Source organism: Parus major, chromosome 1 (genome assembly GCF_001522545.3).
Source record: "Parus major isolate Abel chromosome 1, Parus_major1.1, whole genome shotgun sequence".
Lineage (NCBI taxonomy): Eukaryota > Metazoa > Chordata > Aves > Passeriformes > Paridae > Parus > Parus major.
The window spans coordinates 87,253,616-87,278,022 of record NC_031768.1 but is presented as its reverse complement, the minus strand read 5'-3'; the positions used below and the strand labels follow the sequence as shown (position 1 = coordinate 87,278,022).

The window sequence follows — 24,407 nt, the reverse complement described above, 5'->3', positions numbered from 1 at the left end:
GGGGAGGGTGTTCCTCAAGTTTTAGTTGAGAAGAGGCTGAAGTTGAGAAAGCAAGCTGAAAGTACATCCTTTCAAAGCTTGGACATTTTAGCTCAGTTACAGGACACAGCCATTTTATTCAGCCCCTATTTCACTTGTTGGCTCAGAGAAACATCCTGGGGGTCCCAAGGCTGAGAGGGAGAGCTGGAGATCAACAAAGTCAATATTAACAGACAATACTATCTGATGCTAGTTTGGATCTCAGCCTCACGACAGACTCTTGCATAACTCCGTTTCAGCTCAGAGCAGGAGCAGTACAACTCCAGAGGTGACACTGGACATACATCAGTTTCCTGCAGGGAGCTGATGTACATGGATTTCCCAGCTAGCGCTGCTGTACACGGATTCAAGGCTGTACCCTTCAGCATGCTCCAGGCAGGGGACAAGGCAGTTTTAAGACTAATGGAAGGCTGAACTATTTGTTCCTGAACCCCTGTCCCAAAGAAAATACTGTGCTGGGCAAGCACAATATCAGGACATACAGTCAGCAAAGGTTGAACACAAATTTATTTACTAGAGGTAAAAACTCTATGGAAAAAATCAATACAGCTGATATACAATAAAAGAGAGAAAGTCTGTGCTGTACATAAGACACAACAAACTAGGAAGAGGAGGGAGAGATCTTTCCCCAACAGGGAGGCTGAGAAATGTGACCACTTCTTTGGAGTTTCAGTCTGTTGTAGGATTTCTCCCCACTAGAAAATTCTCAAAATGTAGGAGCAAATTATAGCAAGATCCTGAAATAAGAAGTGTCTAGTTCTCCACAAAAGGACACTGTTGGTTCTCTTTGTTCAAGTCACTCCAAGCACAGTTCCCAGATTTAAGGCTCCTGCTCGGATCCACTTCCTTCTTCTCCCCAAGGTTCTCTCCCAAAATGTGCCTCTTGCCCTAGAAAAATAAAAAACCCAAACATAGAGTGTAAAACACAAGTTAATTGCAGGCTATTTAATTCTCAGCAGAATATGTGGCCTATTTTCAGGCCATTCAGCTTGGACTCACTTGTGACAATATACAAGAGTAACATTTTTCTACAGCCTAAAGAGAAAGAATGCACTGAAATGGGAAATTTCATTGTAAGGCCAAAGACAGACATTGAACAAAACTCAAAGGCATTTAGTGGCAAGACTGACCCACAGAAAAACACTTGTGAAGTTGCTAGTCTCTGCAGGCCTAGGAGGCCACAATTCTAAACTGGGACCCTACAAGATACAGAAATTGAAGGCTTTTTTTCCCAGCTCAATCTCCCTCCCTTAGTATGACCCATTAAGCTTTACCTGGCGAGGGGCAGGAGCACTGGGAGAATTATCATCTTGTAGAACACTGAGGGGAGAGCGGCCAGTTCCTCCAGATGTTGCCATGAATTTGTTGTTGGGCTTGTGTCTTATGGGCTTGATCACTAGTTGAGGAAACACATCAGGGCATCACAACAAGGCTCAAAGGTCCCAGATATAAAATGCCTCCTGGCCTTTATCAAAGACTTACCCAGGGGCTTTGAGGCAAAGGGATCACAGAAAGGTTGATACTGGAAGTGAACTCTAGAGGACCTACTCCAGCAGGACCACCTAGAGCCCATAGTCCAGGACCATGTCCAGGTGTCCCTCAACTATCTTAAAAGATAGAGATTCTGCAACCTTTCAGAGCGAACTGCTCCTGTGCTTGGTCACCCTCACAGTGAAAAAAGTGTTTCCTGATGTTCAGGGCTTCCTGTGTACTATTCTGTCCCCTTTACCTCTGGTGACATCATTGGGCTTTACTGGAAAGAGCCTGGCTCTCCCTCTCTTCCTTATACACTTCCTTCAGGTATGTGTATCTATTAGTAAGATACCCCTGGGCGTTTTCCTCTCCAGGTTGAACAGTCCCAATTCTCAGCTACTCCTCCTAGGAGTGGTGCTCAGCACAGAGCTTTCTGAAGCAGTCTGTATCAAAGTCTCTTGGTGATGCTCAACCATAGCACAGAGATGCGCTGCCCACCCTTGCTCCATAGCTCTTCCCGAGGAGAAACTGTAAGGTCCCTCTGGAAGAGGTCTCCACAGTCACAAACCCATCTCAAAGAGAAGAGTTGTTGTATACCTTTTGATTTTGAGCACAGGTTGAAAATAATTTCTCAACTCTGAACAGAAATCGGTTTGATAACCGAAGGGGTCCCCTGGCTGCAGAAGCTCCAGGCGGTGGGACACAGCCGAACTGGGGCGTAGGGACAGGCTCTATGGGGGAGCAAGCCTGGAGAAGGCACCCGAAGAACCAGATGGTGCCGAGAGCCCCGACTTGCTCACAGCCCCTCCAGCGCAGCTCTCCCTGTGGCCCCCACACCGAGCACTTACCCGAGGGGAGGCCGTGCCCGGCAGGGCGGCCGGGCCGGGCCGTGCTGGGAGAGGGCGGCCTCTCCGCCGCTTCTCCCGCGGGCGGGGAGCCCCGCCGGGCCGGTTCCTCCGCGGGGCCGGCCGCTCCCTGAGGCGCCGGCTCCGGGGTCGCGCTCTCGGCCCCGAAGGCCTCGCTGAGCTGCTTCACCAGGCGGTCCACGCTGTCTGCCGGGGACGGAGAGGGACGGGGTGAGCCTCTAAGCCAGGCAACCCCTCAACCCGCCCAGTCACGGTGGCTTCACTCACCACTCGACACGGCTCTCATGGGCGTGCGGGAAATACCGGGCGTGGGTGACCGTGGGTCCCGCTCCTGGCCGGTGCCCGCCGGCGGCTCGGCGGGGCTGGGCTGCGGGCTGCCCGCCGGGGAGCTCACCACCTGCGGAGAGGGCAGCCGTGGGGACGGCGGGCCGGAGCCACGCAGGGGGAAGCGGCGGCGGGAGGGCGCCTACCTCTATGGGGGTGCGCAGGATGCCGGCGGTGGGGGAGCGGGGGTCGCTGACGTGCGCCAGGTGCTTGTTGCGGGGCGCGGCCGGGGTGGCGGGGGCGCTACCGGAGGCGCCCATGGCGGCGGCGGCCGCACTGCGCCCCTGCCCCGCCGGACGCGCCGTTCGAATCTCCCGCGCGCCAGGCGGTGCAGCCGCCCATTGGCCGCTCCGCGGGGGCGGGGCTCACCGCGCCACGCCCCTCCCCCCGCCCCGCCAGCCCGTCTGCTGCGCAGTCCCCGCCCGTCACGTCCCGCCTCTTCCCGCTGTCAATCTTCGGGGACAGACCCGCCCCCTCCCCCCTCACTACACTCTTATTGGCTGAGGAGCCCAGTATCGCCTCCCGCGATGGCCGGAGAGCGGTTGCGATTGGGCGCGCCGCCGGGTCGGCACGGCGAGTCCGGCCTCCGGCCTCTCTGCCGATTGGCTGGGACCCGCCTGACCGCGCTAAGCTGCGATTGGGTGGGGCGGGGCTGTGGGCGGTGCCGCGGTGAGCCGCTGTCATGGCGGAGCTGAGCGAGGCGCTGCTGTCGGTGTTGCCGTCCATCCGGGTGCCCAAGGCCGGCGACCGCGTCCACAAGGACGAGTGCGCCTTCTCCTTCGACACGCCGGTAAGCGCGCCCCGCCGCCGGCCCGCCCGCCCGCCCGGGCTGCTCCCGCCGCGGCCGGCTTCCACTCCGCCGCCAGCCGGGGCGCCTCCCGCGCGGGGCCTCACGGGATTTGTGGTTCCCCGATGGCTGCGGCGGCCGCTCCCGGGCGGCGCGCAGGGCCCTCGCGGACTACTGCGCCCGGCGTGCCCCGCGGCGCGCCCCGCCCGCTCGCGGTGCGCTGGGGGCTGTAGTTCTGGGGCCGGGGCGGGCGTGGGCAGGGCGCTCGCCCCGATCAGCAGCGGCCCGGCCCGCCGGCAGCCCCTGGAGAAGGAGTACCCTCGGCCCGAACCCTCCGTGCGGGGCCTCGCCAGGACTTGTAGTCCGGCGGGGGGCGGGGGGTCGGGCGCGTCCCCTGACCCGCCCTCGGCGGCAGAGGGGCGGGCCGGGGGTCCCGCCCTGCCCGGGTCTGAGCCACCCCCCCGGCCTCGCCGCGCGGCGTGGCTCGGCAGGCGGGGGGCGAGGCGGTGCTGTGTCATTAAGATGGCAGTGGTCCCTTCTCCAGCCATCTCCACCCCGCTGGCATCCCTGCGCTTCCTGCGCTATCCCCGCTCGGCCTAAGTGGACCTGGGGAGGCGAAGGCAGCGAGAGGGCGAGGTCCCCCTTGAGCTTCGTCCGGGCTGAGCCCCAGCCCAGCAGAAAAAGGCTGTAGCTGGAAGATACGGGTCCTTCTAGGAAGCGGCATATGGCATCCTGGCCCTCTTTCCCTCCCCGAGCTCCACAGCGATGCCTGCCCACTCTGTCTCAGTCCTAGCAGCTTCTGAAAGCTTTTTAGTGGTTTCCCATCTTTCTAGTCACTGCATTTGGGTCCCCTGCCCTTTCAGTTTGAAAAGGATATCTGTCTGCTGAATGAGCGTGGTGTTTTCCAGCTGCCGGTGGGATGGCGGGGGGCATGTTCTCTATCCGTTTCCAAGCTGCTAGCAGGCTTTTGTACACACCAGCGAAGGTAAACTGGTGTGTTACCCTTCCTCACACGGTAGCTTGGCAGCATTCCCTATGGCGCTGGGAGTTTCACATTTGGACAGGATGCCACAGTTTTGCTGGTAATAATTGTACCGTGCTCTGAACTTGTAAACTGGTGCATGCTAAGGGCCTTTTACGAGATAAACTCTTGTGGAAAATCACTATCAGGCTTTCCTGATTTGGTAGCATCCTGCTTTAAATGAACACGCAAATAGTTTTTTAAATACATCATCATGACAGGAGTACCTGTTCTTCTGGGACAGCCAGGCTGGGGCTTGCCATCCTATTTCTTACTAACTGTTTGTGGCTGCTGTGTTGGAATGAGCTGTTGCCATGACTTAACGAATAATGACTAGTCTGCCATGCCTATCCTAGCAGCTGGAATGGCATTCCTTACCGCCTCACTTCAGTTTTGTCCCTCCTTCCTTCCAGGAGTCAGATGGCGGCTTGTATATCTGCATGAACACATTCCTGGGCTTTGGGAAGCAGTATGTGGAAAAGCACTATCAGAAAACAGGCCAGCGGGTCTACCTGCACCTCAAAAGGACACGTAAACCGGTAAAAAATAAAAATATGTACTCTCAAACTTGTTCTGAAATCGAGAGCTGGGCTGTGTCTGTGTATTCCATCAGATACAGAGTTTTCTGAGATACAACTGTTGTTTTTCCTGGTGAATTGAGGGACACACCTGCTTCAGTTCTGTTGATGCTAAAGTTTTTGTATAGATTGCCCACGTTGTTTCTGCCTTCTGTTTTCAGAGTAGCTTGATTTCAATCCCTAAAGCTTGCCACAGCGTGCCTGTCCCCTAAACTCTTATTTCCCTATTTCTTCTCAATGCCACAGAAGGAAGAAGATGCCAACTCCAGTGCTGGGGACCCCCCAAGGAAGAAACCAACTCGCTTGGCTATTGGTAAGGAAGCAGCTAAGTACTGTGTGGTCCTTGTGTTCATCCAGTCCTCTGGAGCTGCCTGATTTGTCTCTTTTGCTTTACTCTTCATGGCTAGTATCCCTAGCCAAATTCAGACTTCATGTTTTCCAATGTGTCTTGGGTGAGCAGTTTCTGTGGAGCACTCATTAAAGTGCAAGTTGTGTTCTGTGTCCAAAGTTGCATCTTGTTTTCCCTGGATAAATATGTTTTTTATCCTCTGTCATGGCCCCTGCATGCCTGGCTCAGCTTGGTGTGGAGATCACCAGACTGGGACTGTTGCTTAAACACAATGTACCCAGCATGGGGCTGAATTAAGTTTGAGAAAATGTATGTTTGAGAAAAGTAAGCTTCAAGCTCCTGGCAGATAAACTATTGTTTAAACTCCTCTGGTACTGAACTAGCATTATTGATACAGATGGGGAAGAAATTCATGGGAAATGCTGCATTAACATTTTTGTCTCACTAGGTATTATAAGGCTCATACTGGAGGACATACATATGAGCACTAAAACATAAAAAATTTTTTAATCTTCCTTTTTTGAAAGAAGGAGGCCAGTGTTCCATTACTGTCTTTCACTGACTGAGAGGGCTGTCATGGCAATCAATGGAGATGCTGCTTATTTGGAGCAGTCTCAGCTGGTAATTTCTGAGCCATTATGGAGACACATAAAGGAAGGGACAGAAACATTTGTAGCAGTAACAGGTTCTTGGCTTGCTGCAAGCTGACCACTAGAGGGAAATCCAGAATCTGGATGGTGAATGTCTTGATTTTGGCTCACTTTTTCCCTGGTGTAGACGCCCAGTGACTCGTCTGCTGCCAGAGCACAAACACCACTGTTAACACTGTCAGCTGCTCCCTGTTTTGCTGGTGAGCTGAGTAGAGCCCCAAAGATCACTTCAAGCAAAATTGAGGCTGGAATCTCTGTTTCTTCAGATAGCCAGTGCTTTTATGTATATATATGATTATGTTGCTTTGGGAAAGATGAGGCCCAGTCTGCATTATGAGTTATTGTTCATGAACTCTTATGAGTTATGCATCCTGAATTCTACAAAGGTCATGCAATAGGTGTTGTCAGTGGATCAGCAAATATCTGCTTGTGATAGGAGATTAGTGGTGTGAACAGGAGAGAATAAAATAAAGTACTAGCCCTGTGAGACAATGGTCTCAAGTTCAGGAGTGTTCTTTTTTATCTTTGTTTTAGCTGAACTGTGGTGGTTTAGTTAATCCTGACATGGGAAATTTTTTTAAGTACTAGAAAGATTTGTGAATAAAATGTAGCCGTTGATCTCTCTCTACCTTACTTTCCCCCCTTAATGACAAGAAGAAATCTACAGTGCTTGCCTCCTATGCCTGCATGTTGGCTGATGGATTTTTCTGGTGTGAATTGCTTATGTACCACCATGGAAAGGGAGGCAGTGTACCTCAGGGCAGGCTGGTGGCTATTGACCCTCTTCCTCATCTGGAGCCTCAAGGTTCATGTAACCACCTGGGAGACTTCACCAGTCTGGTTTATTTTATTTAGGGTTCAGGAATTTTGTAATGCCCTGGGGGAGTGTGTATTGCTTTACTCTGTGAAGTGGTGACAGGAAATCTCTGTGCTCTGCTGAAGAGGCACAGAAGAGGGTGTATCTTATCTAGGTATCTTGTTGCATGATGCTGGTGACCGTTTTCTAAAATCATTGTGTTCATACACAGCAGTTTGTGTGTAGTGTAAAAATTGTAGGTATCTAAGGAGGGAGTTGCAGGAGATACCATGGGACTGGATATTCTTGACAAGAATGTTTTAAGGAAATACAGAGTGGTTATCAGAACTATGTTGCACGCAGGATTTTTGAGGCAGAGGGACTGAGCAGCAAAAGCTTTCATTCCCTTCAGGGATTTGTTGCAACTGCAGATGTTCAGATATTTGTTGCAGAGATTATTGCAGTCACAGCATGCAATTTTTCTGGAAATAAAGGAAATTCAGGTTAAAAACATGGGGTTTAGGCTGCTTATAAGCCATGTGTCTTCTGCCTGTTTCCTTTTGCGACATAGTATGTGAATACCTGCAGAACAGAGAAAGCCAAGCATTTCCTCTGAGTACCTACATAATTCAAAAACTATAGGTGAGGGAATCTGCAGAACCTGCAGATGTTTTGGTGAGCATCTATGATGACTCTTTACAACTGGCAAGTAACCTTTTATGTATGGATCTCCAGTTTCTGGTGCAACCTCTGGAAAGCACAGCTAGGTGGGCATAGAAACTACTATTCACTATACCTTTGATCATTTTTTCTGCAATTTTGGATGTTCTGGTTCCAGAGGAGCTCCTCGTTCTTCTTGCTTGAGTGCAGGACTCTAGATTATCCTTTCTGGAAAAGGCAAGAAAGAGAGGCGGGCTTCTTAAAGATGCTGGTAGACCTGACCTTTGCCTTGGCTTACAAGATGTTCTCTTCATGCACATCTCCATTCATTATCTCGTGTACTCTGGTTAAGGATGAGCACCAGCACCAACATCTTGGCTCTGTTCTGGCCAATTCCTCTCTAGAGGAGGTTTGGTTTTCTTCTTGGTTGTAGCCAGAGTCTGGAGATTGTTTTTAAGCATCTGTAAAAAGAGCTGGGAAAAAGAAAACTACTCTCATTAGGCTTATAATTGTTCCTGTGAAGTCCATACCACCAGCAGGGGCTCTGGGAACCAGAAGTGGAAGAAAGATTGTGGATTACTGATTTAGATCTTTGTCTTAGTCATGGTGCCTTATTTCGTGTTAGCTGTGGGGGAAGAAGCTTTTCAAGCTCTTTGCTTTCACCTGTTACCACAATGTTTTTTCTTCTTGTAGGCGTAGAAGGTGGATTTGACATCACAGAAGAAAAGTTTGAGTATGATGAAGATGTAAAAATCGTAATTTTGCCAGACCATTTGGATATTCCACGTGATGGGCTGGAGGGACTACCAGACATGGTCAAAGACAGGGTATGTTTGGGTGAAGGGCTGTGCTTACCTTTGATAAGGAAATGTACCATTACAGAGAAGGAAACTGCCCTGTAAAAGGGATCCTGCAGAGCTGCTGTGAAGTCTCAGCTGGCAGTCATCAGGATCATTCTGCATTTATGCTGTGTATTACAGAGTCCTGGCTTGTGTGTGGCTGAGGCTCCCGAAAGTCTCAACTGACTTGCCTAAATGTGGAGTGTTGTGGCACTGGAAGCTTCTTATGCCATTATCATGGTTGGCCAGCCCCTCATGTTTTCTCCTGCTGTCCTAATTCCAGATTGCCAGTGCGATTGAGGCCATCCTGACAGCAGATTCAGCCTCACGGAAGCAGGAAGTGCAGGCTTGGGATGGGGAGGTTCGACGCGTTTCCAAACACGCGTTTTCCCTGCACCAGCTTCAGAACGATGTCCGCATCCCACCGTGGTGAGCACAGTACTGGGACTTGCTGTGTCACTCTGTCCCATCCTTTCTCTGTCCCCTGTGTCCCATGTCCCATCCTTCTGTGCTGGGCTACAGCAGCAGATGAGACTTCTTTTGTGAGTGTCTGAGTGTGCCTTGTCACAGTAGATTCAGGGGAGGTGGCACACTAAGGTATGTCAGGATTCTCAGTGCTCTGTAGTAAAAGAGGAATGAGATCGCTCATACTGTGGATATTGCAGTGGGCAGCAATGTTGAGGGCTTGGGAGGTAGAACCCGTAGGTTTTCCTTCTGATCTCTTTTTCTCTGTTACTCATCAACAGTGGCTGGAAGTGCAGCAAGTGTGACATGAAGGAGAACCTGTGGCTGAACATGACAGATGGAGCCATCCTCTGTGGTCGGCGCTACTTCGATGGCAGCGGTGGCAACAACCACGCAGTCGAGCACTACCGGGAAACCGGCTACCCGCTGGCTGTGAAACTGGGAACAATTACTCCTGATGGGGCTGGTGAGAGGGGGGATCCTCCCAGGGTTAGGGATGCCAGGCACTACTCAGGCTGACACAGATCACTTGCAGGTTATCAGGGTGGTTCTGGCCACCTTGTGACCCGCAGTGTCATCCCATTGTGAACTTTCCCTCTCTGACCTGCTTCTTGTGTGAGGCAAAGAACGAGCTCATTAAAAAGCCTTGCCTTCCTCCACCCCTCCCTTGTAATTGGGAGCTTTCAGAATAATTATCCAGGTTGCCATCTGATTTTCTGTGCTGGGGTGTTCATCAAGGAGTTGTGTGCTCAAATCCTGAGCTGAGAGTATTTGGCACAGTAACCCACTTTCCTTACTCCTGGCATAAGTGTACCTCTGTACTCTGATCAGTGACAAAGTTGTCTTGTGTCACATGTTTAGGAGGAATCTCAATTTTCTGTCTGTTACATTTTTCTGCTGAGAAAGGGCAGCTCAGTTTGTCAAAACTCCTAATTCTGACTGCTTTCTTCATCCAGCTGTGAATTTGAGATCACAGGCCATTATAAGATTTTCTTTTTTCTGTTTTCCCTTGTAGATGTCTACTCCTACGATGAGGATGACATGGTGTTGGATCCCAACCTGGCAGAACACCTGGCACACTTTGGGATTGACATGCTCAAGATGCAAAAGGTGAGGAGGAAGTGGTGTCCTCCATAGGCCTAGAGGGAGAGAAGCAGCTCTGAGGTGTCCTAGCTTGATCCCAGCTTTCTGTGGCTATGCAGAACCACTGCTGGTCAAGAAGCCCTGGGGGTTTTTGTCACACAGATAGTTGTTTCATCTGCCTTTCTTCTTTGATTGCCTTTTTTGCCTTTCTTTCATGTCCCTCAGGTTTATTTCCTTGGGGTTATGTGTCAGTACTGCGGGCAGGGAGACTCCCAGGTGCTGAGTTGTTTTTTTTTGTTAGTGTGTGGTTGCCATGCCTCTTTATTGGGAATAGTTCGGATTTCTTCCATATTTCTTTTCCGTCCTCTTTCTGTCCCAGGTATTCATATATATGGAAACAACTCTTACTTCTTCCTCCTGTACTTACGGAATAAAACAGGATGGATTTGACTCTGTTTCTCTACAGCATTGCACTTTTCACACCTCTGATGTTTCCTTGAATCTTCTTTGAGGATTTTCCTGTTCTTTCCCTCCACAGACAGACAAGACGATGACAGAACTGGAAATAGACATGAACCAGCGCATTGGGGAGTGGGAGCTCATCCAGGAGTCTGGTGTTCAACTCAAGCCCCTCTATGGGCCTGGGTACACTGGTATCCGTAACCTGGGCAACAGTTGCTACCTCAATTCTGTGATGCAGGTGCTGTTCAGTATCCCAGACTTCCAGAGAAAGTAAGTGAGCTTAATCACTCCTTTCCATTTGTCTGGGATCAGTACAAAGGTCTCCTAGAGCCAGGAGCTTCTGTTGCAGTAACCATGCTCAGAACTGCATTTTTACCAGATGAAGCTGTATGTCCCTTAGATTGCTCCATTTTGCTCTGCAGGTATGTGGACAAACTGGAGAAGATATTCCAAAGTGCACCTTCGGACCCCACACAGGATTTCAGCACACAAGTGTACGTAGAATTTTGGTGAGAGAAGGAAGGCTTAAGGCTGCCTGGATGCATCCCCTCTGTGCTGCTTTGCTCCAGGGTTCTGCCTCAAGCCTCACCTCTCTCTCCTTGCCTGTAACCAGAGACACTGATCCTCAGTGATCAATAAGGAACTAAGCCAAGGAAGTTCAGCTGAATGCCCTGGGTGGAGAGGACAGAGGGCATCCTGTGTACATAAGAGGCTCTGAAATGTATTATGTGTCTTATGCCTGTTAAACTGGGGGGATTTCTGGGAGGCAGCTTCTGTCTGCATAATAGTTAAAAGGGGCTGTTTGCAGTGGAGGGAGATGGCAAAGAGCAAGGGGGATACATAGGTTTAGGCAGCTTTATTCTCAGTAGATAACTTATGTATGGTTAAACAGGCTTCCCTCAAGAGGTACTGTGCAGGAGAATATGCTGAAGGAGGAACACAAGGTTTGGGAGGGGCTTGCATTTTATGTACATCAAGTCTGTGCTACAGCTGCTCTCAAACAAGCATGTGGAAGTTTGGGGTGGAGGAAAGGAAGGTGGCATTTGTGGACAGGGAGTTCAGTGGTACAGGAGGATTCTAAATTTGGGCAGCCTGGAGTGAGGTGTACACTGAGAGGGGATTAAGGTGAGACACCCAGAAAGATTATAGCCTGAGTAAAGGGAAGAATTGGTAAGGTTTGGTTCCAGACAAATGGCAATAATGATGGGGAAGGACGGGAATGAAATGGAATAGCAGGAGGGTCTGGGCATGGGAGGAAATCGCTGAACACATACTGTTGTCCATTAAGTGCCTCATGCAGTCAATCTTTCCTCTGGGAAAACGTGATCAGTCTGCTCACAGCAGTGCTATTTCTGGCTCAGACAATTTCTCTGTGCCCTGTTGTCTCCTGCACAGTCAGACACTGCTCCATTCCCCCCGTCAGGCTGCAGCTCAGCTTGGCTGCTGCGCAGCTGCTGTGTGGCTCAGCACCAGCTGTTCCTTCATGTTCTACTCAGTGTGCAAGCAGTGGTTGAGATTGGCACCCTAAAGCCCTGGTAACTTTGAAGTCAGTGATGCCTCCAGGGGCCAGAGAGCAGACCACAATAAGATAATCTTGCCTGGTGCAGCAGAGAAAGCTGTTACCTGTGAGACTGACAGCCCACGGCAGTGCTAAAGCTGGATGGGTTGATGGCTCCTGGAACATGTGAGATTGAAGAAGTATTGATACTAATAGTGACTTTGTCATTCCAGAGCCAAACTGGGCCATGGATTGCTTTCTGGGGAGTATTCAAGGCCAGCTTCTGCAGATGGGGAGCAGCAGCCTGATCAGAAGGTGAGGCTTGGATCAGCATCCTCTAGATGCATTTGTTGGATGAGGTTATGTGTGTGCTATGTGGCAAAGGAGGGAGAGTCCTTTCTGGGGCTTGTTCCAAGGCCTGTCACCTGAAGAAACGCGTGGCTAAGAGTGCTACGTGCCAGGACACGTGCTTGGCAAATTATGACCACCTTCCTCTTCCACACTGTTGTTTGCAGGGTATGCAAAATGGCATTGCTCCACGCATGTTTAAGTCCCTCATCGGAAAGGGGCACCCAGAATTTTCCACTAACCGACAGCAGGATGCACAGGAATTCTTTCTGCACTTCATCAACATGGTGGAGGTAATGGTTGAGTCTATCTGGCAACTCATGGAATAGTCCAGCTTGATTTTCTTCCCCATGGCAAGGGGTGAGTAGAGGTGAGAAGCTGGCAATTGGAGCAGAGAGAGGGAGAGAACACAGGGACATGGGCCATCTAGCACCTGCCAGGGTGGAGAAAGAGAGGTGCTTGGCCATGTTTTCAGGGCTAATTCCATAGAGAAATCTTTCTTGGGAGTGGCATAGCTGGAGATGTAAACTTTCTTTAGGAGCAGGAATGCCATGGCTTCCTGCAGTACACAAGCTGGCTTTAGTTTCCTCTTTGCTGTCTTTTCCAGGGGACTGGGTACAGAAGTGAATACTCTTCAGCCATGTGTTGTGTGACATCGTTGTTGCTGCAGATCATTTTTTCTGCCATTCTGATGTAACTTCTGTCCTTCCAATCTCTCCCTCTTCAGAGGAACTGCCGCAGTTCGGAGAACCCTAACGAGGTCTTCCGTTTTCTGGTGGAGGAGAAGCTGAAGTGCCTGGCCACAGAAAAGGTGAAATATACCCAGCGTGTGGACTATATTATGCAGCTGCCTGTGCCCATGGATGCTGCACTCAACAAAGGTCAGTAATGTGCCAAGACCAGACCCTATGTTCATATATTGTACTATTCTTACAGAACTCCTTAAATGAGAAAGGGACTTCTTTGCCACTTCTGAGGCCAGATCCTTCTCCTGCTTTTGTGGGATCGGGCTGATTTCTTCAGAGGTGGTGTGACACGGTGATGTCCCTGTAGAGCCTTTCCCTCGGACACCACAAGCTGGGCTGTGATTCAGCAGCAAAATAGGAGTGACTGCAGTAGCAGGACTGTGCTCTGGAAGCTGTGCTCCGTTCGATGGCGTGTATCTATAGGCCTGCTCTGCCTCTGCGTGTAGCTTACACCAGTCGCTCTGTAGGTACCTGGAGATGGTCCTTGACTTCTCTGCTTTATTCTCTAGATGAACTGCTGGAATATGAGGAGAAGAAGAGGCAGGCAGAGGAGGAGAAGCAGCCACTTCCTGAGCTCGTGCGAGCCAAGGTGCCTTTCAGCTCCTGCCTAGAGGCCTACGGAGCTCCAGAGCAGGTGGATGATTTCTGGAGCACAGCCTTGCAGGCCAAGTCTGTGGCTCTCAAGTAAGTGTGTGTCAGCTAAGCTATGATGAGCTGGCCATAGCTGCATCTCTGGGGACTTCTTGTAGTGGCTTGGGGAAGAACCATTACTGAAGCTTTGTAGCCCTCGACACCCTGGGTCCACAGAACATTGAAGCAGAGAGGGGATCAGTCCATCAGTGCTGGAGCGGTTGCCCTCAGTGAGCGGAACAGCAGTGCTAGTGAAGTCCTAGCCATCAGATTCCAGTTGCTGAGGGGCTACAAAAACACAGTGATACTTCAGAAAACTAGTAGCTTTTACTGTAAATTTAAAATTTAACTTTGGAATCAGTACTGACTGTATGATGACACTGATCTTGCACCATCTTTCAAATTTCTTCAAGTTTTTATCTGTTAGGATTTGAGCAGAACACTGAGTGTAACAGATACATAAGTTCTTTGAAAGAATGCTAACTTGCTCGTAGCAATGTTTAAAAACAGCTTTAATTTTTCTCACTGCCTGTAGCACATGCAACAGTGCAAAGTTACAGTGACAAGATTACAAATGTAGGCAGCTTTCTGCTGTGATGCTACACAAAACACAAGTGTTCTTTAGCAATGAAAGTCCTCAAAGAGTTGAAAGTGCTTTTCTAACAAATTCTCCATTATTAAGCAATAGGTACTATAAACAAACATCACACTGAAAAGTAAAATTTTAGTTTCATTTTTACTGAGTTGTATTCAAATTATTTACTGTTGCTTAATGTAGTTCTATAGCATGTTGCAATTATCACCTGGTTATGAGAATATGTCTAATTTACGGGTTCTTCTCCCTTCACAGACATTCCCCTCTGTTTCGTAGGTTCCAGACACTTTCTTTCTCAAATTGTTTAACTAAATAATGTTTAATCAAATTCAGTTAACTTAAAATTCACTGCTTCAGTTTCATTTCCAAAAAAGTGCTCTTGTGCTTGAAAGCTTGTCAGTTCCTGCAGGTGTATCTGTTGGTCTAATAAAAGAAGTTATTTCCACTACATTCCTAAAGGGTTAGGCTTTTAATTAAACAAAATCTGACCAGGCTTGTAAAATACAGGATTGGAAGGTAGAGAATATGTACTATTTTTTTTCATCTCAAAGACTTGCATTTCATGTCATCTTGTCAGGGCTTCTGCCCTAGAAATGGTTCTGTGTTTGAGGAGCTTTAAGCTCAGCACAGGAGAGCTGCACAGACAGGTGTATCCCTAACCTGCTCAGGACATGGCTCTGCCCTACTCGCTGATTTCTTGGGTCAGCTAGAAACCCTCAATCTCTGCTGACAAAGCATTTATAAAAATATTCTGTGTCTCTTTCAGAACGACACGGTTCGCTTCTTTCCCAGATTATCTGGTCATCCAGATCAAGAAGTTCACTTTCGGTCTGGACTGGGTGCCCAAAAAGCTCGGTAAGGAGGATGAGAAGTACAGAGCATATAGGTGCTGGGAGTCACATATGGATATTGTCATTACTGCCAGAAGGAAAGTAACTATCCCAAAAGTTGCTGCAAGCATCCCCAGGAACTTACCCTTCTAGATCTCCCAGCCGAGTCCTTTGTTTCTGCCCCTACGTGGAGGCTGAGCAAGACCATATCTTGCAGATGTTTCCATTGAAATGCCAGAGGAGCTGGATATCTCTGCACTGCAGGGAACAGGGCTGCAGGAAGGAGAAGAAGAAATGCCAGACATCGCTCCCCCACTGGTGACACCAGATGAGCCCAAAGGTAGCCTGGGGTTCTATGGCAACGAGGACGACGACTCCTTCTGCTCCCCTCACTTCTCCTCTCCGACATGTTAGTGATTCTCCTCCTCTCTTCCTGATGCCTGACTCATTCCCTTGCTCTCCTTGCCTTGTGTCCCATGCTAGCAGTTTCCCACTTGCTCAGACTTTCCCTGTCCTTTTGTCAGCGATTGCCAGCTGCCTCCCTTGCATGCCTGTTATGCAAGGGTGTTATGCAAGGGGGTTTGTTGATTCCTGTTCTGTGCAAGATTGGGGGGGGTGGCATGTCTGGTGTATTTAGAGGAGGCAGAGCAGGGATTTATACAGCATTTAATTGGTAGGGGTATTTAATTTTCACAAACCACAGTGGGAGGTCAGGTTCAGTGCCTAGGGAAGAGCCAGTGCTCCTGAGTTCATGGGTTGAATCGTTTTGTTCTTTGCCTGTGTGTGAAACTGCTCTTCTGAGGAAGAAAGGCAAGAAAAGCCGAGAGATAGAACTTGGTGTAAAATAAAGCCAGGAAGTGGTGGCTTTGGAGGCTGTGTGACACGAGACGAAATGGAGCCAGCAGGGATGGGTGGGAGTGGGTGGCTCTAACTTCTGTCTTCCCACAGCCCCCATGCTGGATGAGTCGGTGATTATCCAGCTAGTGGAAATGGGCTTTCCCATGGATGCCTGCCGCAAAGCCGTCTATTACACGGGGAATAGTGGGGTTGAGGCGGCCATGAACTGGGTCATGTCACATATGGATGATCCAGGTATGATGCCATGGCCACGGTGAATCTCCTGCTACTGGGCTGTTGTGCTTGTGTCCTACTACCACAGTGCAAAACTGAAGTAGTTTGGACTTGGGCTGTACCCTTTTGGAGAGATCTAATTACTCTGAGCTGTGTTGTGTTTCCTGCTGCAGACTTTGCTAACCCACTAGTTCTCCCTGGATCCAGTGGGCCAGGGTCAACTATTGCCTGCCCAGACCCTCCTTCAGAAGACAGTGTGGCCACCATTGTCTCCATGGGCTTCTCCCGGGACCAGGCAATGAAAGCGCTTAGAGCCACGGTGAGAGGCACGGGTAATGTCAGAGTGCAAAGATTTTCTCAGGAACAGGAATTCTCAAATTCACCGTCTTCTTCTTCTTCTTCTTCCTTCCAGAACAACAGTCTGGAGCGTGCAGTGGATTGGATCTTTAGTCACATTGATGACCTCGATGCAGAAGCTGCTATGGATATCTCAGAGGGGCGCTCGGCAGCCGAGTCCATCTCTGAATCCGTCCCTGTGGGTCCCAAAGTGCGCGATGGGCCTGGAAGTGAGTGCCAAGCCATAGGAATGTGGATTTTGGGGTGCAAAGTCAACATGACTTCATCATTCCTGATCTATGATCATTCCTGATTCTTACTCTTCTGGGTACTGCAGGTTTTAGCAGCAGCTATCAAACAGCTGGTCTGGTTGTAGAGGTAGAAGCAGGGAGGAAGAGGGAAGGAATGGCAAAGTAGTCTAGACTCTTCAGGATGCATGAGGATTACCTGGAAGCCAGTAAGAGAGAGGCTGGGGAAGTGCCATCGAGTGAAAGACAGAATGGACTGTGCTGCTTTTATCCAGGGGTTTTGGGAAGCTTATTTTGCCTTTTTGGTTTCCACTGAAAAAAGCAGTTCCAGTCTGTGCACAGAATTTGTGCCAGTGGTGCTTGGCTGCTGGGTGCCATAGGGAGGTGGAATCCCTGCTTTACCCATCCACCACCCATGGCCCAAATAAAAAGTTGGAAGAGAGAAGACTGAATGGAAGTTAGCATCTTCCATTTCCCCTTGTGTTTGACCTTAAGATCACTCAGTCACACTTGATGGGAATCCAGTTATTATTACCCAGCAGAGCTTCCTCCAGGGATCCTTCTCTAGAGAAGGCCTTGTACAGGGTGTTAGGGAGAAAGACACATTTCTTCTTTCCCTGACGATTCTCTCTTCCCTCCTTCTTTCAAGAATATCAGCTGTTTGCCTTCATCAGCCACATGGGCACTTCAACTATGTGTGGACATTATGTTTGTCACATCAAGAAAGATGGCAGGTAAGGATTTCCACAGTGAAAGGGAACTGAGGTACTGCTTTAAATTCCCATCCTCCCGTTTCTTCAGAGGTCGTGGGGGGGTTGGGGCTGAGAGCAGGTGAGTGGAATCAAGTTGTGTCTTAACCACGGACTGGCATTCCCGAGCTCCTCTTGTGCCTGTTGCAGGTGGGTGATCTACAACGACCAGAAAGTCTGTGCTTCTGAGAAGCCCCCCAAGGACCTGGGCTACATCTACTTCTATCAGCGGATTCCCAGCTAGAACATCCTCTTGCTGTGTGTGGTGGGGGGAGAGTGGGCTGAAGGCGTGGGGGGGAAAGGGGTGGGGGCAGTGAGGGTGGGAGCAGGGTCCTTCTCTTCCCTGCTCCTTTCCCCAGTCCCTTCACAGCCTCTGTGGAGACACAGGAGGAAACAAGAGTTCACTGACTAATTGACTGGGGGCTGGAGTCCCCGTGGACATGAGTGAAGGGGGTTCAGGGGGTTGGGAATATCTGTTTCTTTAGGAAATGTCCTCACTGTCCTCACCCCCGTGACACACAGCCCTAGTGCTTCGCTGCTTGGTGGGATGATGCCACCTCCTTGCTGTCCGGAAGGAGAGGAGGGGGCTTGTGTGTACGTGTGGCTTGTGAATGGGGGGTTCCTCCTGCCCGCCCCGTCGGGCGGGGGCGTGGGGCGGGCAGCAAGGCGGGCCACGAGCAGCGCTTCCCCTTGTGTGCCCTTGACATGCCAAAATACACGAGGGACAAAATAAAAGTCGGAATATCCCCCTGGCTCCTGTGTGGCCCCCGCCTGGCTGGGGGAAAGCGCGGGTGGGGCGAGGGGCGGGGCAGTGGGCGGGGCACGCAGGGGGCGTGGTCTCCGCCGCCGCCCGGCTATAAAAGGAGCGCCGGTCGCATCGCGCGCTGCCGCCGCTGACCTTCGCGTCTCCTCCGGTGCCGGCCCCGCTCCCGCTCGTTCCCGCCATGGCGCCCAGGAAGTTCTTCGTCGGGGGCAACTGGAAGATGAACGGCGACAAGAAGAGCCTGGGCGAGCTCATCCACACGCTGAATGGCGCCAAGCTCTCCGCCGACACCGGTGAGGGCGCGGCCCGCACGTAGCGCACGTCCCACACGGCCCTGCGGAGCCGGGGACCGGGCCCGGGCCCGGGCGGGGAAGCGGCAAATGTCAGAGGGCGGCGGGGGCCTAAATATAACCCCGCGGCGGCGGCGCTAAATATACCCGCGAAACCGGATCCGGGTTCCCGCGGGCCCGGCGGGTACGTGCGGCCGACCCCCGGGGCGCCCCCGGCCGATCCCCGGAGACCCCCGGGGCCCCGCGCCTCCCCCGGGCCTGGCCCCCATCCCCGGGAGCGGGGGTCTCGGAGCGTTGCGCTGCCCCTGCCCCGCCGCCGTGCCCGGTTACAACCCCAGGCTCAACCCGGTGCGGCTCTACCCGGTTCGGCCAGGCCCGGGCTGTAGGGTGGGATTCTCGCCCCGTCTTTTATCTGGGCGCTTCCAAGGGACCCCTGTGAGCTGGCCGTCGGCCTGGTATTGCCTGTGCAGCCCTCTGGAAAGGGCTTCCTCCCTGCTGTTGAGTCATCCGATAGCAGCGATTGTCCAGTGGCAGAGGGCCCCCCAAATGTCAATGAGGAGGGGCAGGCTGTGCCTTCTCAGGAGAGAGGGATGATCTCTTATGGCTGGGATTTGGGATCAGTGGCCGGGTACAGTTTCTGCCCTTCCCCTGTCACAAGGGTAAGCGTGTGCTTTGCCTTGCAGAGGTGGTTTGTGGAGCCCCTGCCATCTACCTTGACTTTGCCCGTCAGAAGCTCGATGCAAAGATTGGAGTGGCAGCACAGAACTGTTACAAGGTACCAAAGGGTGCTTTCACAGGAGAAATCAGGTGAGCCACAGAGAGTAAAGTCATGGTGCCTCTGGGATATGAATTTCCTCCAGTGAATCATCTCCTTTCTCTCCAGCCCAGCAATGATCAAGGATATTGGAGCTGCATGGGTCATCCTAGGCCACTCAGAGCGAAGGCATGTATTTGGAGAGTCTGATGAGGTGAGTAGCTTCGTAGAATAGAGACATGGTCCAGCTCAAATAGGTCTGCAAAGTCTGGAAAAGTGAGCAATTAAACAAGACCTCCTACCTGTTTTATTGGCTGCCTTGTTTCTTTTCCATTCCCAGTTGATTGGGCAGAAGGTGGCTCATGCTCTGTCTGAGGGCCTTGGAGTCATTGCCTGCATTGGAGAGAAGCTGGATGAGAGAGAAGCTGGCATAACAGAGAAGGTGGTTTTTGAACAGACCAAGGCTATTGCTGGTAAGAGGAAAAAGAAGTGGTTGGGTTTTTTAGCAGTTTTCCAGCTCTGGTCTTCCCAGTCTGGGGGTATTGTGCTCACCTGTACCTTTTCCCTCCTCCCTAGATAACGTGAAGGACTGGAGTAAAGTAGTTCTTGCCTATGAGCCAGTTTGGGCTATTGGAACTGGTAAAACTGCAACTCCCCAACAGGTATGAGCGGGGGAGGTGGCTGAGTAAACTGACCCTTCCCTCCCAGGAAACCTTACTGAAGAGTCTTACTGAGAATCTCCTGGAGATTCTTAATGACTTAGCATCTAACTGTTCCCTTGTCTTCAGAAGGGATCTGTGTGCAGAGTGTAACTCTTGTGTTGTGTTGCAGGCTCAGGAAGTTCATGAGAAGCTGCGGGGGTGGCTGAAAAGCCACGTGTCTGATGCTGTTGCTCAGTCAACTAGGATTATCTATGGAGGTGAGTCTGAAGCAACTTTCCAGGGCAGGAAGTGCTCAGTTTTTCTACCTGTTGTTGCAGTTGTACGTAATTTTCTCCTTGGCAAGGAAGCTCTGGACTTCCAGAGCATAAAAAAATCACCTTCTAGCTTGTTTGGGTAGTTTTCCTGGATAAATGGGAAATAGCCTTGCTGTGTGCAAGAGGTGGCTGGTACCTTGCCAGTCCTGCCTTTGCCCTGGCCCCATTTCCCTACAGCTGGCACATCTGACCTTAAAACACTGCTCCCTCCTTAGGTTCTGTCACTGGCAGCAACTGTAAGGAGCTGGCCTCTCAGCATGATGTGGATGGCTTCCTTGTTGGTGGAGCTTCTCTCAAGCCAGAGTTTGTGGATATTATCAATGCCAAACACTGAAGCACCCCATGAGGAGCTGTCCCTTGTGGTTAAGAAATGGAAGCAAGAAGGGACCTTTCGTTGCACACGTCTCAGTACGGAGGCCTCCCTCGAGGCTTTTCCCCTCCACAGTCATTGTTCTAGATGTTCTGCTAACCACCCCCACCACGTTGGAGCCCTGTTAGTAGGAGACTGTCTCGGCAGAGTCTTGACAGTCTCCTCTCTGAGCTGAATCCTCAGTTTCCCATTGACCTGTTAAGAGCCCACAGCCCACCTGGCCAGTATCTCTCCCTTTCCCTGCAGTCCTGCAGGGAGAGGGGGCCACTGGTGCTGCAAGAAGGAAAAAGGAACCACAGTCTCTTGCATCCTTCAGCTCCATCAGCAAGGAACCTGTCAGCTTAGACCCTTGTGGGATGTCTTACCTCACCTGTGTCCCGTACTGAACAATAAATGAAAAACAGAAAAAGCAAAGGTGTGTCCTGGATCTTATTGGGAAGCATCTTGGGGACAAGCAGTGTAGAGAATTTCCTGCTTTTGGAGGTGGCTGGTTGCAGAGAGGGTTTTGTGGACTTTTCCCTGAGAGCCCACCATTACCCCAGTAGGCACTGCACAGGTTCAACCTGCATCTTGCTTCTTTCTTTTAACAGCTCTTTGGCCTGTGGTGATTCTGTTATATCTGTATCTCTATTCCAGTGGCTGCTGGAGCACCTGGCTGTTCCACCAGTGAGCCAGTCTTCCCTGCCAGGTTCAGTAATGTGCTCATCACTGCTCTTTGCCTGTAAGGACTTGTAGTAACTGACTTTGCTCATTAAGTGTTGAGTGGAGCAGCTCTGTCTCTGCAGAGAAGGATTTTATTTAGGCCCTGTGCTGGGGCAGTGCTTGCTGCCTGCTTTCAACCATGTGCTGGTGGGTGAGGAAGCAAGACTTGATGTTACTTCCCAGCTGCTGATGTTTATTTGGTAGTACTGAGGGTGATGAAAAAGAAGTGCTTCACAAGGAGGAGCTTATTTGTGAGGCAGTACATCCTTGGGAGCCTATGGGCAGAGTGCCAGCATCACCTGAGGGATGAGGGGCAGGAGCTGAGGAGCAAGGAGGAAAAAGCCTGATGCTGTGGGGACTCCTGCCCTGCTACTGCTGGGGGAGCTTCCTGCTGCCCAGCTGGATGGGAGAGATCTTCCTAGGATATCAGGTGGTCTGAGAAGGAAGAACCTGACAGCAGTAAGGAGGAGGCAGCTCCCAGCTCTGTATATGTGTGGAACAATGGGGAGAGGAGGAGGATAACTCAAAGGAGGAAAAAAAAAATAAAATGTCTGAAAACTGTTTTTTACAACCAGAGCACGTGCTTGAGAGGCTGCTTGGGCCATGGCTGTAGTTTGAGGCCATTGGGTCATACTGACCAGAGCAGCAGTGATGCAGCAGGGGCACACAGTGGTTGGTCCTAAGGCTGCAGGGACTGGGTACAATCACTCAGGGATGGGTCACTGGCTGCAGCTCTGCTGTCAGCTTCTGCTCTTGCCCAGCCCTGCCCACAGCACAAGAGCCCAGGAGAGTGACCTACATAGAAGAAAACAGATGGGAGTTGAGCATTGATCTTGCTGCTTTGAGAGAATGCAGGAGCATGAAAACATTCATTTAATGAGGAATAAACTCATGGAAAATCATTTCTATATCAGCAGGAGTTCCAGATCTTGTTTCCTCTTCTTTTTGTCTGCTTTCTGGCAGGACTGCCGCTCTCTGGAGTGGAAATACTGCCAGATCCTCACAGCAAACTGTAATGGTTGGATTTTAAACAGGTTGCTGTTGAAGAAAAATGCATTGTGCCAGATGTAACAGCCTGAGAGAGGCTGCGATGGCTCCGCATCCTCAGCCCCAAACAATAGTCAGGCTGAGTTTGTATTCCCAGTAGGCACCACTGGACTCAATGATCCTTGTGGGTGTCCCTTTAAACTCAGAATATTTTGTGACTCTGAATATATTCCACTTAAGCACAGCCATGGCTGGCCACACAGATTACACATGCATCCACACAGAGCACTCCCACACAGCCTCATCCCACGCCCTGCTCCAGCTGAGCAGGATGGAGGTGCACTAGTGAGCATCTGTGTATATCTGTATTTATAGAAGTATTTACACACATGTACAGTGTGTCTCCTTCCAGCAGCTGGGCTTGGGCAGTGCCCAGTAGCTGCCCCTCAATCCCAACCTCTCCAGCCCCCAAGTAGCCAAGTCCCTGTGCTGCTTTGGCCACGAGTTCCTCACCCAGGGCAAAGTGCAAAAGTTCAGTGAGAAGATCTGACAGGCTGCACTGATCAGGTGCAGGACATGGACAAACCATCACAAATTATTGACAGGTGTCTGGCCCTTTTTATTCCTGTAGGCTGTATCAGTTTATTTGATTTCATTGTTTAATCAGACGTAGATCAGCCCTGGTTCCAGTCCTAAACACTCCCTAATGAGTCCTGTGTAATTCCCAAATGTTCTTCCCCTGCATCCCATCTTGCGTCCCACACCCCTGAGCACAGTTACACCCCCAATCCCAAAGGTGCTCTGGAGCTGAGGCTCCCCTGGGATGGGGCTGGACAGGGTGTTCCTTTCTCTGAGTCCTTAATGTGGGATCCCACCTACCATTGTGCCCCTGTGTCCCTGGAAATGGGCGTTTAGTGGGCTGGTGGATCCTGGGATGGGCCTGGAAGTGGCCTGCCGGGTGCTGCTTGGGCTCCCTCTCCTGCTGGCATCACCCTGTGCTCCTCTGTGGGTGTGCAGGCCAGCTTTTAGCACATACCCTCCTTAATTATCAGTATAATTAGGTTTGGGATATGTGTACATAATCTAAATAAAATTTCTCTAGTTTAAAGATTTGGGCTCCCTTCTGTTATTAGGGGATGTTTAGGGCAGGAAGCAAAGGCAGGAGAGTTCATGTGCAGATTAATTCTTTACTCTGAGGGTGGTGAGGCACTGGAATAGGTTGCCCAGAGGAGTTGTGGCTGCCCCATCCTTGGAGGTGTTCAAGGCTGAGTTGGATGGAGCCCTCGGCAGCCCGGTCTGGTGTGTGTAATCCTTGCCTATGGCTGAGGGGGGTTGAGACGAGCTGATTTTTGAGGTTCCTTCCAATCCAAACCATTCTGTTGTGTGATAATGAGCAGGGAGTGAATAGAGATGTGTAGCACAGGAGAAGAGGTCGGCACCGGGGAGTGTAGCAGGACAAAGCAGGGGACACAGATGGGAGCTCTCTGTGCAGCCCTGAGCGCAGGGGTGCCTTGCGGGAGGGGCGATGGCTGATGGCTGTGAGAGCAGCTCTGCTCGGACCACTTTTCTAGCACTAACTCTGCCCAGGCACTGCAAAGGAGCAAAGTGCACTGAAGGGAAAGGGGGCAGAGCCTTGGACTTTGTATTAACCGCAAAGCACTGGTGACAGTCAGCTCTGAGTAGCGTTCCCGGCTGGTAAATACCCGGTGTTGTTGGCATCGGCTGGGCAAGGGCAGCCTCAACCCTTCCCAGCTCTGGAGGATAGGTGCACCCCAAAAACCCCTTACTGGCATCCAGGTGCTCATATTCGGGGCCGCTTCATGCAGAGCCCAAGGCTACTTCTGCTCAAGACGTTAATTAAACATTCACCAGAGGGTTGATTAAGAGTTAATCAGGCATTCACCGCCCGAGTGCCCAGCACCCTGTGCAGCCCTGCCTGACTTTGAACGGCCCCGTTCTGAGCTGGGGTGCGCACAGAGGTCTCTTCCAGCCGAAAACATCCTTTGGTTCTCTAGATGCGCTAACAGCTGCAGATGTCACCCAGCTGGGAGCGTGGGGTGGGACAGGCTCGGAGCTTTCCGAGCTCCGGGGACACGGCGCTGGGGACAGCGGCGGGCCCGCC

The 24,407-nt window shown here is 51.0% G+C and overlaps 3 protein-coding genes across 4 annotated transcripts; 2 read left to right on the top strand and 1 right to left on the bottom strand.

Annotated features, from left to right (window-relative positions):
- Positions 1 to 528: 528 nt before the first annotated feature.
- Positions 529 to 3,017, bottom strand: CDCA3 (cell division cycle associated 3). Its single transcript, XM_015627064.3, has 5 exons — positions 2,849 to 3,017; positions 2,646 to 2,775; positions 2,361 to 2,564; positions 1,314 to 1,435; positions 529 to 927 (listed from the first exon to the last, which is right to left on the bottom strand). The coding sequence occupies exons 1-5, from the start codon at positions 2,960 to 2,962 to the stop codon at positions 793 to 795; spliced, it is 705 nt and encodes a 234-aa protein (XP_015482550.1). The 5' UTR covers positions 2,963 to 3,017; the 3' UTR covers positions 529 to 792.
- Positions 3,018 to 3,354: 337 nt separating this feature from the next.
- On the top strand, positions 3,355 to 18,196 carry USP5 (ubiquitin specific peptidase 5). 2 transcript variants are annotated; one of them, XM_015635014.3, is made up of 20 exons: positions 3,355 to 3,492; positions 4,924 to 5,049; positions 5,335 to 5,401; positions 8,237 to 8,370; positions 8,666 to 8,811; positions 9,129 to 9,313; positions 9,863 to 9,957; positions 10,469 to 10,662; positions 10,815 to 10,886; positions 12,124 to 12,205; positions 12,406 to 12,531; positions 12,966 to 13,119; positions 13,494 to 13,668; positions 14,976 to 15,064; positions 15,257 to 15,448; positions 15,988 to 16,131; positions 16,284 to 16,429; positions 16,523 to 16,676; positions 17,344 to 17,428; positions 17,594 to 18,196. In XM_015635014.3, exons 1-20 carry the CDS (start codon positions 3,385 to 3,387, stop codon positions 17,685 to 17,687), a joined length of 2,568 nt encoding a protein of 855 aa, XP_015490500.1. In that variant the 5' UTR covers positions 3,355 to 3,384; the 3' UTR covers positions 17,688 to 18,196. The 2 variants fall into 2 exon arrangements, with proteins under 2 accessions (XP_015490500.1, XP_015490509.1); XM_015635023.3 differs by having other exon boundaries at positions 15,257 to 15,379; positions 17,594 to 17,953.
- Positions 18,197 to 18,303: 107 nt separating this feature from the next.
- On the top strand, positions 18,304 to 21,010 carry TPI1 (triosephosphate isomerase 1). Its single transcript, XM_015635038.2, has 7 exons — positions 18,304 to 18,499; positions 19,180 to 19,303; positions 19,380 to 19,464; positions 19,591 to 19,723; positions 19,827 to 19,912; positions 20,082 to 20,169; positions 20,442 to 21,010. Exons 1-7 carry the CDS (start codon positions 18,388 to 18,390, stop codon positions 20,558 to 20,560), a joined length of 747 nt encoding a protein of 248 aa, XP_015490524.1. The 5' UTR covers positions 18,304 to 18,387; the 3' UTR covers positions 20,561 to 21,010.
- Positions 21,011 to 24,407: the final 3,397 nt, after the last annotated feature.